The 18,475-nt window shown below is 46.9% G+C and overlaps 1 protein-coding gene across 1 annotated transcript in view; it reads right to left on the reverse strand.

Annotated features, from left to right (window-relative positions):
* KIAA0586 (KIAA0586 ortholog) overlaps positions 1-18,475 on the reverse strand; it is a 132,381-nt gene that overhangs the window by 56,056 nt on the left and 57,850 nt on the right. Inside the window, exons 18-29 of the mRNA XM_083167290.1 lie at positions 15,888-16,004; positions 11,607-11,684; positions 10,535-10,719; positions 9,659-9,777; positions 7,893-8,062; positions 7,577-7,739; positions 5,188-5,401; positions 4,291-4,511; positions 4,003-4,079; positions 1,170-1,304; positions 758-941; positions 253-389 (exon numbers count right to left, since the gene is read on the reverse strand). Coding sequence (XP_083023416.1) covers positions 253-389; positions 758-941; positions 1,170-1,304; positions 4,003-4,079; positions 4,291-4,511; positions 5,188-5,401; positions 7,577-7,739; positions 7,893-8,062; positions 9,659-9,777; positions 10,535-10,719; positions 11,607-11,684; positions 15,888-16,004 — 1,800 coding nt within the window. The remainder of the gene's footprint in view (positions 1-252; positions 390-757; positions 942-1,169; positions 1,305-4,002; positions 4,080-4,290; positions 4,512-5,187; positions 5,402-7,576; positions 7,740-7,892; positions 8,063-9,658; positions 9,778-10,534; positions 10,720-11,606; positions 11,685-15,887; positions 16,005-18,475) is intronic.

Raw genomic sequence — 18,475 nt, forward strand, 5'->3', positions numbered from 1 at the left:
ATCTAAAAAAAATTCAAAAACAATTTCCAGGCAGCGCCGCGGTACAAGAGAAACATGCATTGGCATTCGTATTCTGTGAGCTAAATCGTAACAGCGAGGGAATTTATTTTGGCCGAGCCTATAAAATGTTAAGAGCACTGAAAGGCTCTTGTTTGTTCCAAAACTAGAAATAGTCCAAATACGAACCACATGTTGAAAAAAAAAAAAAAAAAAAAAAAGAACTGGTAGAGAACAAAGCATTTATGTCTTCACCTGTGAGACGTTCCTGGCCGCAGCTGGGATTTGGTGCAAATCTTCGGCATGTGGATAATGAGACGGCAAAAGCTGGGACTCCAGGTCCCGGATGCTCATTGGACCAGAGCTAACATTGGCGTCTCCCTGGCGTACTCCTGGTCAAGGAGAAAAAAAAGCCGTAAAATAAGTATAGACAACCTCACGGTGTACATAAATATATATAATGTAGGCTACTTTTTCCTATTATTTTTGTTTATAAAAAACAAAGGAACTTGGCGATATTTCAATAAAGGTTCCAGAACACGCAGCTGCAGCAAATCACTGGTGAAACCCCACCGGCATTCGGGAGGAGTTGACATGACATTGAATAGTTTATAATTAATAAAACAAGCTTGCTGGGAGCAAACAACCTGCGTTTTATTAAACTAATGAATCAATGTTAATTCACCGACATGTCCACGCTTATGCATGGGCTACGCGATGAATTTATAATGTAGAAATGTGGAAATAACATGTATGTAACCTGGTAGGTCCATGTACTGTCCGGGAGATGATGGACGTTGCTTCAGATGTCCGGCAGTCTGACCTGCGTTAGTGGGCTTGTCCATAAAGGCCGAGTGTCCCACCAGGACTTGCTCTGCAGCCCGGGTAAGACGTGGCCTTTGACCCTCGCTGATCTCCCCCATGCTGCTCTTGTCCCAGGAGCTCTAAAGAAAAGACAATAAAGAGTTCTCTGTATAAACACTCCGAAAAAGAAAAGAAAGTCGTTCCAGCATAATAATAAAAATAAGGGTTCCGTGCGCCAATAGCCAGCCCCACTCCAAATAGCGCTAAATATAGTGCGCCGTGTTACTACATTGGCCACACAGGCACAATCTCCAGCACCTATCGCCTTACATCACCCGCTTTATTGCTTTGTGCGAAGTGTAATGTACCTCAGGATGGCAGAAAGCCTCATGCGGTGCAACAGGATCCTGATGAAATTTGGCTAATAGCGACAGGACGGGGTCACGATGTGCGCCTCTGTGGGGTCCGTGGATTACCTGTCCTTCACTAGGAGGATCCAGTTCCTGAATAAACACAACAACTGCTAGTAATGGCAGAATTAATTTTTTAGTCAGTTCGGTCAAATCTTAAACTGGAAAAAAAAGTTGAGTGCATTTCCTACGAGGAACATGGTATGTATTAAACATTCTCTCCATTCCCCTTGGAAGATCAAAGCGAGTTGTAAAGTTGTCCTTAAACCAACATTAAGATGTAACCGTAAACTCATAACGGAGAGATCTGGGATAATAGACCAGCTATTGATATAAACGCTCTGGCATGTACGTCTGCTACTGCGCCTCCTAATGCTGCACAGGAAGAAAACATTGATGCTGGGCACACACCGGCCGATATATCGGTAAAGATATGGATGAAATAGCCAAATATATGGGGTGATTCATGTTGGCACAAATCGCTGCTTACGAAGCGCTGGAATGCCGCCCTGCCGAACTGATACATTTAACAATATTGATAGTGCTGGGAATCACCCAGTGTGTAGCCAGCATAAGGGCCCCATACACTGCTGCGACTTCTCTGCCAGGAGAAGTCGCAGCCAATCTCCCTTGAACCGCCTGCGAACATCCGGTACATATCGTATGCGGTCCCATTCCCTGCTGCTGGGAGGCTGTCAGAGTCGGTGGTCGGACATGCAGCAAGTCCCATCTCCGAAACCGATGCGCACGGGACCACACGTCGGATCAGAGGTGAAACATGCAATTTCGTCACTACACCCAAATTCTCTGATCCGTCGGAGTCGGGTGAAGGTGGCCAAATGGTACAGCTTAAGACTCGTCGCTGCTGACACTGTGTCAGAGTGGGTGTCACAAGCCATAGGACACAAGCTCATAGCGCAGGCTGAGCAGCAGCAGACATCCCTGGGGTGATCATCCACCAAAAGACACTGTGGGGCAGATTTATTAAGCTCGGTGAAGTGATAAAGTGCCTGGTTTTTATCACCGGCCAATCAGCTCCTACCTGTCATGTTTCACACCAAGGGGCGCATTTATCAACATGGCATTTTACAATGCGATCTGGGAGGAATATTACCGCCCAGGATCGCATTGTAAAATGCGATCATATCGGGGCAATGTATCATTTTTAAGGGCGCAGGGACAGGGCTCCGATAGGAGCCCGTCCCTGCGAAGCCCTAACCCGGAAGCCGGGGGGTCAGCGCATGCGCGGTTATGCGCTGACATCCGCCGACCCCTCTTACCGCACTGCCCTGCTCGGGCAGTGCGATGTGTAGCCATAGGCTACAATGGCCTATCGCCATATCAGAATGGCGATAGCCCAGGGCTGCGATGCCGGGCTGCCCGATGTTAATACATCGGGCAGCTTCACACCCCCCCTTGATACATTTAGGAGATAGTTAATATTTGCGTCTAAACCCCGAAAACATGCGTTTTCGGGGATTTAGCCGCAAATATAGTTTGATAAATGGGCCCCCAAGCCTGTAACTTAACAGGTAGGAGCTGATTGGCCGGTGATAAAAACCAGACAGATTATCACTTCACCAAATTTAATAAATCTACCCTTGTGCATAAGTATTTATCTATATATGAAACTACAAGTCCCAGAATGCTAAAACTGGCAAGGTATGCTGCGCTGTGTAGTTCCACAACAGCTGGAGGGCCTTTATACAGACATAGCAGGAATAATCTACCCTGCATTTGGGGTCTGAAAGCGGTTATAGCTTTGCTTCTGAAAAACAATTGTTGATACATGTAGCCTAGTAGGATGGCGGTCACAATAGGGGGACAGTTTTTTGCAAATGCACCAGATTTGGAGGGCTAGAGAGTCCTTAACCAAGCACAGGAGATGGTGCAGAGAACTGCTCTCCCAACAATGATACTTTTAGATAAAGTGGTGATATTGGCAATTGATTTATCCTATGAATAATCCCATGTACACAAAGTATTTATTATTTAAGTATAAATATATAGTATCATAGAATTAGAAAAAATCCAAAGAAGATCAACTAAGCTTATTAGGGGAATGGAGAATTTAAGCTACGAGGAGAGATTAAGCAATCAGGGACTATTTACACTAGAGAAGAGACGATTAAGGGGGGACATGCTCAACATGTACAAATATATCAGGGGCCAATATAAGGAACTGTCAAACACCCTTTTTTCTGCTGGAAAGGAATCTAGGACGCGAGGGAACGAGTTTAGATTAGAAGAAAAAAGATTTTGTTCATCTAGAAGAAAAAAATTCTTTACAGTCAGAGCAGTCAAACTTTGGAACTCTCCTTCTGGAGAAGTGGTGTCGGCAGACACTATAAATACGTTTAAAATAAATTTGGATAAACATTTATTGGTTAAAAACATCCATAGGTACGAATAAGTAACATAATCTGTCTTTAAAATATCAGAACATACTATACAACAAGGGATTAGCTACTATAAACATAGGTTGAACTAGATGGACGCAAGTCTTTATTCAGCCTCACCTACTACAGTATGTAACTATGTAATTTAACATCATTAAATGGAATTTATGTAACTGAAATGGCTGATAAATGAAATGGAAAGAATGGACTTAGCCCACTACGCTTACACACGCACACGCACACACCTCAAGTTCTGTCAACATATGGCAATATACAGATCATTAATTGGTTTCCTAAAGATATAACATGTTTTGCAATCGTAATTAAACTCTCATTATACATTAACAGGCATTTACACCGCCATGTTTAGCTACAGTTAGGGGCCTCCTTACCATATCATGAGCATCCCTGAGTGTGCTGGACAAACTTTCCATCAAGTTGGGATAAGGTAAGCCCCCTTCTGCTAAGGCTGAAAGAAAAAACACACGTCATGTGAATGCAACTGTACAATATACCAGAGAGCATTGTGGCAAATGGAGATAGAGAATGCTCAGAGACAAAATGACTGTTAAATCACGTGGAGGAAAGAACATAATCTGCACCGGCACAGAGATGGGGGAGCATGCCACTAGTCCGGGGGCCCCCATGAGCAGTGACCAAGGAGATGGTTCTATACTCACCTCTTGCAGCAACCATCTGTCCATAACTGTACAGGATCTCCCCTTCGGAGATGGCTTTGTCTGTGGAGGAAGACTCTGTGACCGTCAGGCTGCTCTCGTCTGTAGAAGGCGCAGAACTTGGTAAAGAAGAAACAGGCGACGAGGTTCTCAGTATAGGAGAGATTTGAACTGGCTTCTCCGGTTCAGAGATTGGACCTTCTTCCTCAGCCACTGCCATTACGCTGAAGAAAACATGAAGAAATGTATCCAAGTAACCTGTAATCATTTAACAAATCTGTGTATTCAACAGACAATATAGGAGTGTGTATAGGATTATCCTAAGCGACAGGGTTACGCTTTCATTTGGCCAAACCCATATGTGGTCACATGAGAAGAGATATGGCCGCCTGATGCTCAGTCAGAGGATATAGACAACTACTGGATCGGATGGAGCCAGGGGCAGCTTAAGAGAGGAGGGGTCCCACGTGCAGACTCCTGTCTGTCAGCTCCCTCCTCTATGCGGCACTGTAAACACTGGTCTTCAAAAACATGGTGCCTGCCGTGCTCTTGAAGACTAATCTCTAGTGTGCATGCGTGGGTCATTAGAAACATGGCAGCCGCCATGTTCCCAGGGACAAGTCTTTACTGCACATGTGCACACCAGCAAAATGGCCACTACATGATTTTCTGAGTGATTTCTCTGGCATGACCTGCGCCAAGACGTGACTCTGGAGAGGTAAGTAATTCTACATGGGTGCGCAGAATAATGGCCACAAAATCAAACCGTGGAATGGGATATACAGTGCAGCCTTATAACAAACAGAACAATTATGATCAGATCACTATTAACATACGACTGCCTCATAGCCATATTAATGTATGCAGCCTGTGTATAGCGCGTACTGATGTTTTACTTACGCAGCGTCTTTGTACTGGACAGCTTCCTTAATAGAGCGAGGGTTTGCCTCTAATGGCAGTTCCGTATTGTCCAATAGACTGGGGATGGGACTCTTGGAGCTGGTTGGATCTTCATTATCATCTGGTATAAGAGGTGTCGGAGTGCGCACTCTCGGGGGAGTGGCTACTGGTGTAATTGTGGGGGTATCAACGTGACTTAACTGAATCCTCTGCCCTACAAGTGAACAGAACAATCTTTGTAATCCAGGCATTCATTGTACATCAAAGAGATCAAAAAAATGTAACAGCAACAAATAGCATCACAAGATCATTCACAAACACAGGAAAGTATTATGTAAACCATTCAAACCTGCAAAACGGAGGAAGCAAAACCACCTTTTTCTTACATGGTCATATTTATTATATAATACTAGTTAAAAGTCAGTCACAATATTGGCTTCTACAATGTACTTTCACTTTGAGAGGAGAAGGAGGAGGAGGAGGAGGAGAAGGAGAAGGAGGAGAAGAAGAAGGAGGAGGAGGAGGAGGAAGAAGAGGAGGAGAAGAATAGGAGTGGAAAATAACATTAAAAAATAAAAAGTGGAAAAACCTCACCCAACTAATCAGATTTTTTGCCATATGGAACGAGACAACTGACAATTCCAGTTACGTGCACATTGATGCTTAATATTGTATTGTTTACACATTCAGTCCAATACATCTGGCTCTTCTATGTGTAGTACACAGACCGCCATATTACTGTTTAATGGACTCTATCATCCTGCCCCCCTTCTTCCCACAACCACTTAGTCCAACATGGCTGCTACACCTCGTCCCCCGTACTGTGCCGAATGAACAATGCATATGTTTGACTATGTGCAAGGATTTCATCTATTATTTTTTATCTTAACCGTTATGTACAATCTACTGTGCCAATGTAATCCTATGTAGTGCACCTAAAATGGCTGCTTTGTGGGTGGATCCTTTATGGATCCTTTGTGCGTGGGATAAACAATAACTGGAACTTATGCCCCAAAATGGCCGCTGCATATTTGTATTAAAGCTTATGTATAACACGCAAATGTAAGCCTCTGTATTATCTTCATGGTATCTGCAAAGAATCTAGAGTCCTACTGAACAAAATCAATATGTAATAAAATGATTACGATGGCTACTACCCTCTCCGCAATCCTACGTATTATGCAAATAGCGCACCAGGTTTTCTGTAGCATGGAAGGGTGACTAGCAGACCTACGTTTTTCATCAACCGTGCGTCCTAGTTTGCAAATCGTATACTATACACCCAGGGCTTCCAGAACTGGGGGTGTTAAGGCTATCCATGCTTGTGTACAGATGGTATAATTAAACTGAGCGCTGTACTTACTAAGTCACCTGTGCTTAAATTTGAATATCCTAAAAACTTTGACTGTTAAGCTGGGTACACATATATACAATCCCTGTTTTCTTGCGACCGTTTGACCGACCATAGACGTGACGGACCGTCCACAAACAACAGCAGATACACGCGCACACACCTGTTCAATTTTACTTGCGACGTCCGATGTACTCCAGTCCAAACAGAAAAAGATTTACCACTGTAAACACTCTCTCAATTTGGGCTATTGACACGATATATATATATATATATATATCTATATATATATATATATATATATATATATATATATATATATATATATATATATATATATATAGATATCTATATATATATATATATATATAAATTATCATAATGGGCTGGGTTAAGGGCATACCAAAATAAAGAGGCGTGAGTACAGAACCTAAACAAAAGTCGGGGTACAACTGCTTTGAGGGCCAAAGTTGTGAACCACTGTACTGGATAAATAGGATTAGTGTTTTGGTGCGGCTAAGGAGTAAAGTATGTGCACAGTAAATTGCAGTAACCGGTGCAATGTAAGAATACAGTAGGACACATCTGATGGCAGAGAGTAGCCGCTGGTTGGATGAATGCACCCTTCTCCAGTACAGTCTACATGTGACAATGGTCAGTGTATATAGAAAGATACAACACCACTCAGTTATACTGCAAGCCATACTAAAAGGGAAGGAAGGAGAAGGGGAGAAAGGATGAGAGAGAGGGGGAAGGAGAGAGGGGGGACAAGATGAGAGAGAGGGGAGAGATAGGAGAATGAGCGAGAAATAAAAGGATGAGAGAAGGAGTGGGGTAGAAAAGATGAGAGGGGAATGGAAGGGGCAAGAAGGGACAAGAAAGGTGAAAGGAGAGGTGGCAGAAGGGGGGAGAGAAGAGAGGGATGTGGAAAAGGAGAAATAGGGGGAGGATAGAAGAAGAGTGGGATGGAGAGAGGCAGAGAAGGAGAGAGAGAAGCTATAAAGTTCATATATGAAAATGGATAAGGCTGAAGCTAACCGGCATCTTCATGTAGTTCTGGTTGAGGTTCTGGTTCTTCCAATGAGGTTTGCGGTGAGAGTTGAGGTGTCTTCACTATAGACGTCTCTCTGGGTGGAGGCAGAGGAGAGGATGGTGGCGTGCACTGAGGAGTGGGTACTGGAGGAATGTCAACAGGAACCGGCTGCAGACAGACAAGACACAGAGTCCTTAGGGTGGAGGTCCATCCCCGATCATCAGACCTCTACCAAAGACCTGACCTATCCCTTGGGACTCCTCCTCCTCATCATCATAATCAAGGTGCAAATTGTCAGTCTACCTAGGAAGTATCATTTACCTGTACATCGGGCTTCTTAGGAGGCGGAGCTGGGGCATTTCGGATTTCACCCAGCATGATGGCAATAATCTCGCCCAGCGCTTCATTTACATACGTGCGAATCAGACCTGAGTCTACGGCCACACCAGTGTCCACAAACAACTGCAAGCCCTCACCACCCGCTGCTTCAACTGCAAATAAAGAGATGAGAGACGAACCTCAGTAACTTTATTATGCCACTGCCAGGAAATACTAATAATATACCAAATTCCAGGATAAGCCTGATGAAGGGCCGATTCGGTTTTGTACGCAAGCCTGATGGTTTATTTACATATCAGATTTTGCAGCAACTGCACATGGGCAGAACCTGTTCTGTGATCTCGCTCGCAGTGCCCCCACCGCATGAGTGATATGCTGCAGCATTTGGGGGGGGGGGTGAGAGTGACCAAGAGTCCGATTCAGACCCCTTCACTGAGCAGCAAACTTGTGCGATTGTCAAATGACCGCGCATGTGCAGGGTACGCAGTCCGCATGCGCAAGACGTTCGTCCGAAGGCAGCCAGCAAAGTCTAGCCTTCGCTGGCTGTTCGCAGGGTGGCATTCCCCATAAAATGCCGGCAATCCCCTGCGGCATCGCAGCGCCAACTTACTCCAGACTTACTTGGTACTAGCGAGCAGGGGGGAAATCATTCAATGGTGAATGATTTTCCCAGTGTGCACAGCTGCGAACACATTCGCGGTCGTGCATAGGAGTGGAGCAGGGGAGCTTGGCAGGGTGGCACTTACGTTCTCGCTGGGCTCCAGCGAGCAGGTCTGAATTGGGCCCCAAGTCTGTTTTACAAAACGTGAGTATATTACCCCAGTTTTGTGGTTGAGCCGGGCGCGGGGTCTGCATTGTCGGATACAGACTTCCTGGAGATATCTGCATGGTGCCGGCGGACAGTCTGCAAGCTTCGGCTTATGACGCCATGGTTATCTGCCGCTATGTCTTCAGACCAAGCACTCAGATCCCAGATGTAATCAGGAGGCGTCTATCTCCTACAGGCTCCTCCTGCTGCGATGGCGTTATATTTGTACGGTGGTATTGCGGGACTGCTTCCCAATGCATGTGAAAAACTGTAAGAATACTGCTACCAATAAGTAACACTGAGGGGCAGATTTATTAAGATCGGTAAAGTGATAAAGTGTCTGGTTTTTATCGGCCAATCAGCTCCTAACTGTGAAGTTACAAGCTTGGTTTGAAAAATGGCAGTTAGGAGCTGATTGGCCGGTGATAAAAACCAGACAGTTTATCACTTCACCGAGCGTAATAAACCTGCCCCTCAGTTACAGAATGATGAATTATTTCATGTGCAAGCTTTCTGGGCTCTCCAGCTGCTGGGGAACTACAGATTCCAGTATGCCTTGACATAGCTTTAGAAAGATCTAGCAGGGCATGTTTGGACGTGCCATCCACAGCAGCTGGAGTGCCACAGGTCGCCTATCCGGGATCTAGATCTTATGACCGTTCACAGACATCGTACCACATTTACTTGCATTGGTTAATAGAAAAGAACAGATCAGTGTGGACTAAACTGCACAGTTCCCAATGTTCCGCTGTTACGCCAACAACCAGGCTGCATATCTGGAAGGAATGTGTCCTGCTCGTCCGATAGTGACCCAAAGCTCGTATCAATGATGAATTGGACCCAAATGCCGGAATTGACTAAACTGATTATGTACATTTGCATCATGTGGGGCGAACGTAAGTCTATAACAATGAAACATAGCACAGAACAACCCACATACCAATATTAGAGGCGTCTATGTCACTACTCTCACTGCTGGGCACAGGTACATCAGGGACAATGTCCTGTCTAGCCGCATGCATTTCTCCGATCACTCGGGACATTATTTCCTGCTCCACCCTGAAAGAAAATGAAGACCGATTGTACACGGTGTCTTTGTGATGTCGATAATCTATAGTATAACGTCCTTTAAGTGGCCTACACATGGGAGCGATCCGAGTTATGTAGATGGCTTAGCGCACAGCGATGTGTCAGCGCTTGTGCTGAGTGATCTGTCAGGCACAGTGTGCTCCGGTGAGGTCCTGACCGGCAATCGCACTAGATTTATCCTAAATGCTGGATATTAATCGCTGGGCGATAGCAACGCCGTCACTATAGCCCCTACACACGGAGCGATGTAGGGGCATTTTTCTAAGCAATCTAGCCAGATTGCTTGGAAAATGCCCTGAAATCGCCCCCATTAGACATGCAATCAATATTCATGTAAAGCAGGGATGGGGAAACTTCGGCCCCCCAGCTGTTGCTGAACTACACATCCCAGCATGCACTGCTACAGTTTTGCTATTTGGCCATGCTAAAACTGTAGCAAAGCATTCTGGGATGTGTAGTTCAACAACAGCTGAAGGGCCGAAGGTTCCCCAATCCCTGATGTAAAGGAATACACACCATAATGGGTCAGTGTGCAGCTATTTACTACTGTATGTTTAGCAATAGCAGGAGGGGACAGTATTCGCAGACAGGTACAATAAGGGGAAGAACAGGTGTAGCAATCATGGGTAAAGCTAAGGAAAGCTGCAGTTATAGTTTACGGAACACAGGGTTTACATAGAGAACATCAGTTCATGTTGTACAATAACTGTAATAACACACGACGTACCAGTTGATCATTCGGTTCTCCAGGGTCTCCTTCCTAGTGATAATCCCATCAAGAATATCGGCATTGGATTGTGGAGGTGCAGGGACAGGAGCTGGGAATGGAATTCCCCCATACTGGGGTGGATTGGTCTCTCCCCAACCATTAAGCTCCAGTAACGGTTCATGGACTTCGCCTACTTGGTCATCCTAGAAATAAATAGCAGTAAAGCTGATGTAACAAGGATCATTGGCTGCGAGGGTTACCAGGATAAATGTATAACAATACCTCCCCGATCCAATATGTCAGAATACCAGGTAAAGAGGCAGCCGCACAGGATTATTGTACATCGATTGCACCCTCTCAACTAAAAGCAGATTTTCCACAAGGCAACCTAGGTGTCCATCCAGGGGCCAGCAGTTCCCAAGGAGCCCCAGAAAGATATCCTGGCCATATAAAACATTCCCAGAGGAACACTGCACGACTATCATGTGACATCATGACATCACATGGACCCGCCCACACTCCCAAAGTCTTCGATAGAATAAAATATGGACACACAAAATGTTTCCATCCGCTGTATGTTTGCAGTCAGTTTACTATAAATATGTCACACAGGTGTTAAGTCTACTTCAAAAAGATCTAGAACCTGATTCAGATTTGTACAGAATTACTCAAATCAGCATTTATCGGTAGTGCACGCGCCAAGGTACTCCATCTATATCAGCTGCAATCAGCAACAAAAATGTTGTTTTATGTATTGTTCGAGGGAGAGGGGCCCCAAACTGCCTCGGGCCCCCTGCGGTCTAAATCCATCTCTGCTCTTAACTTCCCCAAGTCAGGGGGGCCAGTCCTAATTCGAGGGCACAGTCAAAAAAGTGTAAAAATTGGGGAGTCATCTTTCATTCAGCAGTTCTGTCAGTGCCGTCGCTTCAGACGTGCGAATGGGCGAGCAAACACAACTGGAATTGGTGATAATATGTATTTCATTTCCTGCGGTTCATACATCGATTGTGTTTCAGGTTGGCCACGCCTGTGTGAGTGTGCCCTGAAAAACAGAGGAGTGCGAGTAATGCTTGCTCAGTAATGGTATTACCTGAGGGAATTCTGGAGCGTAAAACGAGCTGCCGGGGAACGCCATGATCTCCTCTTCGCTTTCCACATTTATAGGCAACTAAAACAAAACAAAGGACATGGTGTAACTGGTGGATGAACTTCCCACAGGATCCAAATATCTGCCCATCCAATTGTGACCAACTGAAAACAAAACATATGCCTCGATGTGTGGGTTGGTAACTTGGCACAGTAAATGGGCAACTCTAAGCGAGTAACAGTTTAAGACTTTCCCCCATTATAAATTGAAACGTTTATAGATTTCTCAAAATGTTATAGTTTTACTACATTTATATGCTAAATGAATCAGAGGGAAACTCAAGTCTTTATTGCCTATTTGTGGGATGAAAGCTTTTTATGATATGGGACCAAGGGAACCTGGAAACACTGTTTCCCAAAGAAGTGCAACTACAAAATGCAGCGTACATTGGAATACAAATACTACAGGGACGAGAACATAGGTTAGAGACCTTGAAGATGGCGTAGAATTAAAGTAGTTTAACCGGGTAAAAAGGCTTTGTGCTTTTTACAGGGATCACGCCTTGAATTTCCATCCCTTTAATTTACTAATCCTGATCCACAAAATGAAGCTTTATTTGTACTCGTCAGTAACACAGACACTCCTGGGCGGATGCAGATGTGCAAGGGGTAAGAACTCACTTCGCACAGGCCCAGCCAAGTGCCACATTCATATGAACACTTGCAGATTTGGGCGATATTTACTTACACCTGGATAGCTGTCACGTAGGAGTTATACCATAGGCCAAGAATTTTAAGGGTATACCTGCAAAATTGGGAATATGCTGACAGTTGCAAAAACAAACATAGACCGGAGAAAGCTATAGGACTTGCTACCGATAGGTGTGGATAGGTGCAAGTAGTCCACGATGCCTTAGCGCTTCTTAAATGCAGTCATCAGAACATACTGACAGACAGGTCATGTTTTCCAGGCCTCTTCACAGACTCACAAGTGAAATGATTAGAACTATGGTCCTTTTAATATGTGTCTGTCAGTAATTAATACAATTGTGTTCTAGTAAGGAGATCTGGAAAACACGCCCTGTTACGGCGCCCTGAGGACTAGCTTTGGCAAGAAACGCACCTGTGTACTACTTGTGACTGGCTGTTTACGAATGCCACAATGATGCTGATTGGCCGCCTCTCCATATGTCTGGCATATATTAAGCCTGTGTGTGTGAACTTAATGGTCCAGCAATCGGCAGTGTAATTATGCACTAGGTAAGGCCAATCCTTGTTCATCGATCCCTATGGATTATAAACCTGTGAGCAGGGCCTTCCTACCTCTATTTCTGTGTGTTATGGCTCCGTTTTGTTTTGTGATAGTTTGTAAAGAGCAACAATAAAGAAATGTAATAAGTGTATAATACATGAGATGGGAAACATTAGAGATAATTCAGAAGAGTTACTATTGTCCACAGCAAAGAGAACAACATGGGCACAACCCAGGTGCACATACTTCTGCTGCTGACTGGTCCATACACACTGGGCGATTGTACCCAGCGTGTATGGACAGCGATGAAGTGAAAATCACTCAGTGCCTACACACTGAGCGATTTTCCCCCTGGCCAGCGATTTTCACAGGTGGTGGATTCACTTTCTATAAGCAGGACGCTATGGAAAGCCACCCATCCCGTCAGTAATACCAGCAGCTGGGCAGCAGTGGCCGGCAATGATGTGGGAGCGCGCAGAGGCACTCATCGCTGCCCCGTACACACTGGGCGGCTTTTGAGATGAACGTGCCAGGGCTGTGTGCTGAGCGATCTGAGAACACTGGCCCTGCCCAGCGATTAGAGATTCATATCTAGCACTCTGTATATTAATTGCCTGGGGGATATGCCCCTACACACAGAGCGATGTGGGGGCATTTCCGGAGCGATGTGGTTAAATTAAGTACCATCACTCAGAGAATGGCCTGACATCTTGATGTGTGTAGGTCCCATTAGATAGATGTACGCTTTACATACACTGGCAATTGGGACACAAAGTTTTGCACCCCTGCAGATGCAGCAAATTGTCCTGGACACCCCTGAGCTTCTGTGCAAAGCTGCAATAGTGTAAGCGTAGGAGCAGGGTCCACTCAGGGAGATTTGTTTGCCTTGTTCTGTACTTTTGTGGTTGCGTTTCTGCTTTCCATGTCAGTAAGGATCAGACTAAATGTAAAACAGAAGAGCACAGGTGAAGCCAGAACGGTATTTCCTTCTGCAGACTTCAGTGTTTAAAGCGCATACACAAATGCACAGACCCGCTGCATGATTTCTGTACAAACTCCGCGGCATAGAATTACACACGCTATATTTTACATGTGTAGAATGTAAAGCAAACACGGTTTTATTTGCTCGAGAAAGAAAATGCAGATCTGTTTCCCCGACCGTCTGTGCTTTAATCAAGAGCAACCTCATTCTGTAATTTAATCTGTTGTCTGATGTTATGGAAACAGCTTATTTTATCACAATTCACACAGATGTTTTCCATTAGTTCGGCGCATGTAAGGTTTGGTGACATTATTGACAAGTTGCCAAAATCCAAATGAAGAGTGAATAACATTACCTTTAAGAGCAGGGAGCGCTCGCGGGCGGATTGTTTGTTATGCTGGATGAGTAATTAAAATATGAATAATTCATCTGCGCTAAATGCAATGAAAGCTCTAATGGACTGCATAGGCTTTAACCCATGAGCTATGCAACCCTATGGGGCCTCTATATATATATATATATATATATAATCTATCGAGAGGTCGTCTTCTCAGTGCTGGGAGCGAGCAAAGTGGAACAAACAACTGTAAAAGCAGATGACACCTTTCTAAGGAGCCAACATTCAACTGTAATGTGTGCCTGATTCAGACCTGTTATACGTATGTCTGCAGCATAGCGAAAAAGTAAACGCACCCACCACCCTACCAAATGCCCCCCCCCCATTAATAGATGTGTACGCTAAAACGTAGACAGTCTAGCAGCGCCGCCATAGATGGCGATGCCCGGCGCTTTACCGGCAGCGCAGTTTCTTGTGTGGGGTCAGGCCCACCCCCTTTCATAGCAGTGGCGGCGGGTCCTGCCCCTTTCATGACGTTGACGGTGCCGGCCGGGCCCGGCCCCTTTCATGATGGCAGTGGCCACAATAGTGACGTTGGCAGGCCCGGTCCGCCCCCTTTATGCTGCCCCCGTGCAGCAGCGCCCTGCCCTTAGAAGTTCCCAGAAGGAGCGCTATGATGTCATGTGACATCAGCTGCCCGCCCTAACATTTTTAGGAGATTTGAGCATGTGCATAATTCTGCATGCGCAGACCCCATCAGAGATTGACGACACCATACGATGAAGCCTGAATCAGGCCCTATGTATCTGCAAAACATTTCCATTCTTTGCTCCCTGGGAGACTGTGGATGACTTCGGACCGTACAATATTGTTGTTGCAGGAAATCATTTCTATGAAGGTGGTAAAATGTATTTGTAGAGAACAGTCCTTTACTACAGTTCCATTGTTTGCATTCCATTCCCCATAATAATTTAATGTCACACTAGAGATCCCCTGGCAATGTAAGATGGGATATTTCTACAACAATACAAACGGGTTTAGTAAGTGACCCATTGGCACCAATATTAGTGGCAGCGGTCACTGCGGCATCGTAGCGCTTATTTCCAAACTTCACAGCAGAGAGTAGCGGTCACCTTTTGCTGCTCATTCAATCCCAAAGCTTAAATTGCCGCCTATCTATTAACCTATCCCATCTCTCATCCTAACAGTGGGGCAGAGGTATTCAGCCTTAAAAAGTGATAAACACGCGGGTGATCAAGAGTTATAAATGGCCAGCCAATCAGCTCCTTACTTTCATTTTTCAAACACAGCCTATAAGATGACAGTTGAGTGCTTACTGCCTGGATGTTTACAACTCGTTAATTAAGCACGGATCGCTCCGTATGTATCCCCCATAACGATGGCGATGTACGGTCCCGTGTGTCGCCGTCACCTGACTAGATCCTGACTACATCAGATCGCCAGTGTTCTAACCAGAGAAAACTGGTCCGCATAGATTGTCCATACACACCTTGCTACGTGTTTACGGGTGATCTAGCCACCAGGAAGCGCAATGGTGATTTCCCAAGCGTACAACGCTCAGCAGGCAGGCTAGCAGAAATCGCCCCATGTGTATGAGCCATAAGCTGCTGATTTTCTCTTTTGTTTAGGTACTGTGTTAGGCGCTGCGGGGATATACATATCTATAACCACTTCATGGGCAGTGAATAGTTACCTGTATGTCCGGTTTAACAGGACTGGGTGTACGAGGTGTAGGATCTGTACTGGGACCTCTCTGGCTTGTGTCCGGGCTGTCACTGGCTATGCTGTCTATATCAACACAAGGTAGCACCTAGAGAAAGAATACGTGTACTGTATTAGTGTAATGGGTCACTTGTTACAGGTTCTGATGATGCCAGGTGATAACTGCACATATGATGGAGCTGGCCTTCATCTCCCCCGTATCTAATCAGTAACTAAAATCTTCTTCACTAAATACGGACACCATAGAGCAGCGGTTCCCAACCTGGGGTACTCATACCCCTTCCACGGGGGTACTCTGCGGACTGGTTGGGGGTACTTGAAAATAATATTGGTATAGGCGGAAGAAGTCTCCTGATGGTGGAAGAAGTCTCCCGTTGCCGTGGAGATGAGCCATGTTGTGTCACTTCTGGTTCCGTCTGCAGCATCAGCATCTCCCTGTGGGTTTGCCCGACCAGCAATCCACTGGAAGCTACCTGCGCTGCCCTTAAATATCAACGATCAGCATTAATCCCACAGGCATTATCGGGAACCCCGGAGACAGTACGCAGCCAGTGGCCAGACACAGAGGGACCTGATTCCTGACCGCACACTACTCCTACGCTAACGGAGACAGTACACAGCCAGCGGCCAGACACAGAGGGACCCGATTCCTGACCGCACACTACTCCTCCACTACTGGAGACAGTACTCAGCCAGCAGCCAGACACAGAGGGACCCGATTCCTGACCGCACACTACTCCTCCGCTACCGAAGACAGTACACAGCCAGCGGCCAGACACAGAGGGACCCGATTCCTGACCGCACACTACTCCTCCGCTACCGGAGACAGTACACAGCCAGCGGCCAGACACAGAGGGACCCGATTCCTGACCGCACACTACTGCTCCGCTACCGGAGACAGCACACAGCCAGCGGCCAGACACAGAGGGGCCTGATTCCTGACCGCACACTACTCCTCCGCTACCGGAGACAGTACACAGCCAGCGGCCAGACACAGAGGGAACCAATTCCTGACCGCACACTACTCCTCTGCTACCGGAGACAGTACACAGCCAGCGGCCAGACACAGAGGGCCTGATTCCTGACCGCACACTACTCCTACGCTACCGGAGACAGCACACAGCCAGCGGCCAGACACAGAGGACCTGATTCCTGACCGCACACTACTCCTCCGCTACCGGAGACAGTACACAGCCAGCGGCCAGACACAGAGGGACCCGATTCCTGACCGCACACTACTCCTCCACTACCGGACAGTACACAGCCAGCGGCCAGACACAGAGGGACCCGATTCCTGACCGCACACTACTCCTCCGCTACCGGAGACAGCACACAGCCAGCGGCCAGACACAGAGGGGCCTGATTCCTGACCGCACACTACTCCTCCGCTACCGGAGACAGTACACAGCCAGCGGCCAGACACAGAGGGACCCGATTCCTGACCGCACACTACTCCTCCTCTACTGGAGACAGTACACAGCCAGCGGCCACACACAGAGGGACCCGATTCCTGACCGCACACTACTCCTCCGCTACCGGAGACAGTACACAGCCAGTTACCAGACACAGAGGGACCTGATTCCTGACCGCACACAGCCAGCGGCCAGACAAAGAGGGGCCTGATTCCTGACCGCACACTACTCCGCTGCTACCAGAGACAGTAAACAGCCAGCGGCCAGACACAGAGGGACCCGATTCCTGACCGCACACTACTCCTCCGCTACCGGAGACAGTAAACAGCCAGCGGCCAGACACAGAGGGACCCGATTCCTGACCGCACACTACTCCTCCGCTACCGGAGACAGTACACAGCCAGCGGCCAGACACAGAGAGACCCGATTCCTGACCACACACTGCTCCTCCGCTACCAGAGACAGTACACAGCCCGCGGCCAGACACAGAAGAAACCGATTCCTGACCGCACACTACTCCTCCACTACCGGAGACAGTACACAGCCCGCAGCCAGACACAGAGGGACCTGATTCCTGACCGCACACTACTCCTTCGCTACCGGAGACAGTACACAGCCAGCGGCCAGACACAGAGGGACCCGATTCCTGACCGCACACTACTCCTCCGCTACCGGAGACAGTACACAGCCAGCGGCCAGACACAGAGAGACCCGATTCCTGACCGCACACTACTCCTCCGCTACCGGAGACAGTACACAGCCAGCAGCCAGACACAGAGGGACCCGATTCCTGACCACACACTGCTCCTCCGCTACCAGAGACAGTACACAGCCCGAGGCCAGACACAGAAGAAACCGATTCCTGACCGCACACTACTCCTCCACTACCGGAGACAGTACACAGCCCGCAGCCAGACACAGAGGGACCTGATTCCTGACCGCACACTACTCCTTCGCTACCGGAGACAGTACACAGCCAGCGGCCAGACACAGAGGGACCCGATTCCTGACCGCACACTACTCCTCCGCTACCGGAGACAGTACACAGCCAGCGGCCAGACACAGAGAGACCCGATTCCTGACCACACACTACTCCTCCGCTATTGGAGACAGTACGCAGCCAGACACAGAGGGACCCGATTCCTGA

Source organism: Crinia signifera, chromosome 12, assembly GCF_055691185.1.
Source record: "Crinia signifera chromosome 12, ASM5569118v1, whole genome shotgun sequence".
NCBI classification, from domain to species: domain Eukaryota; kingdom Metazoa; phylum Chordata; class Amphibia; order Anura; family Myobatrachidae; genus Crinia; species Crinia signifera.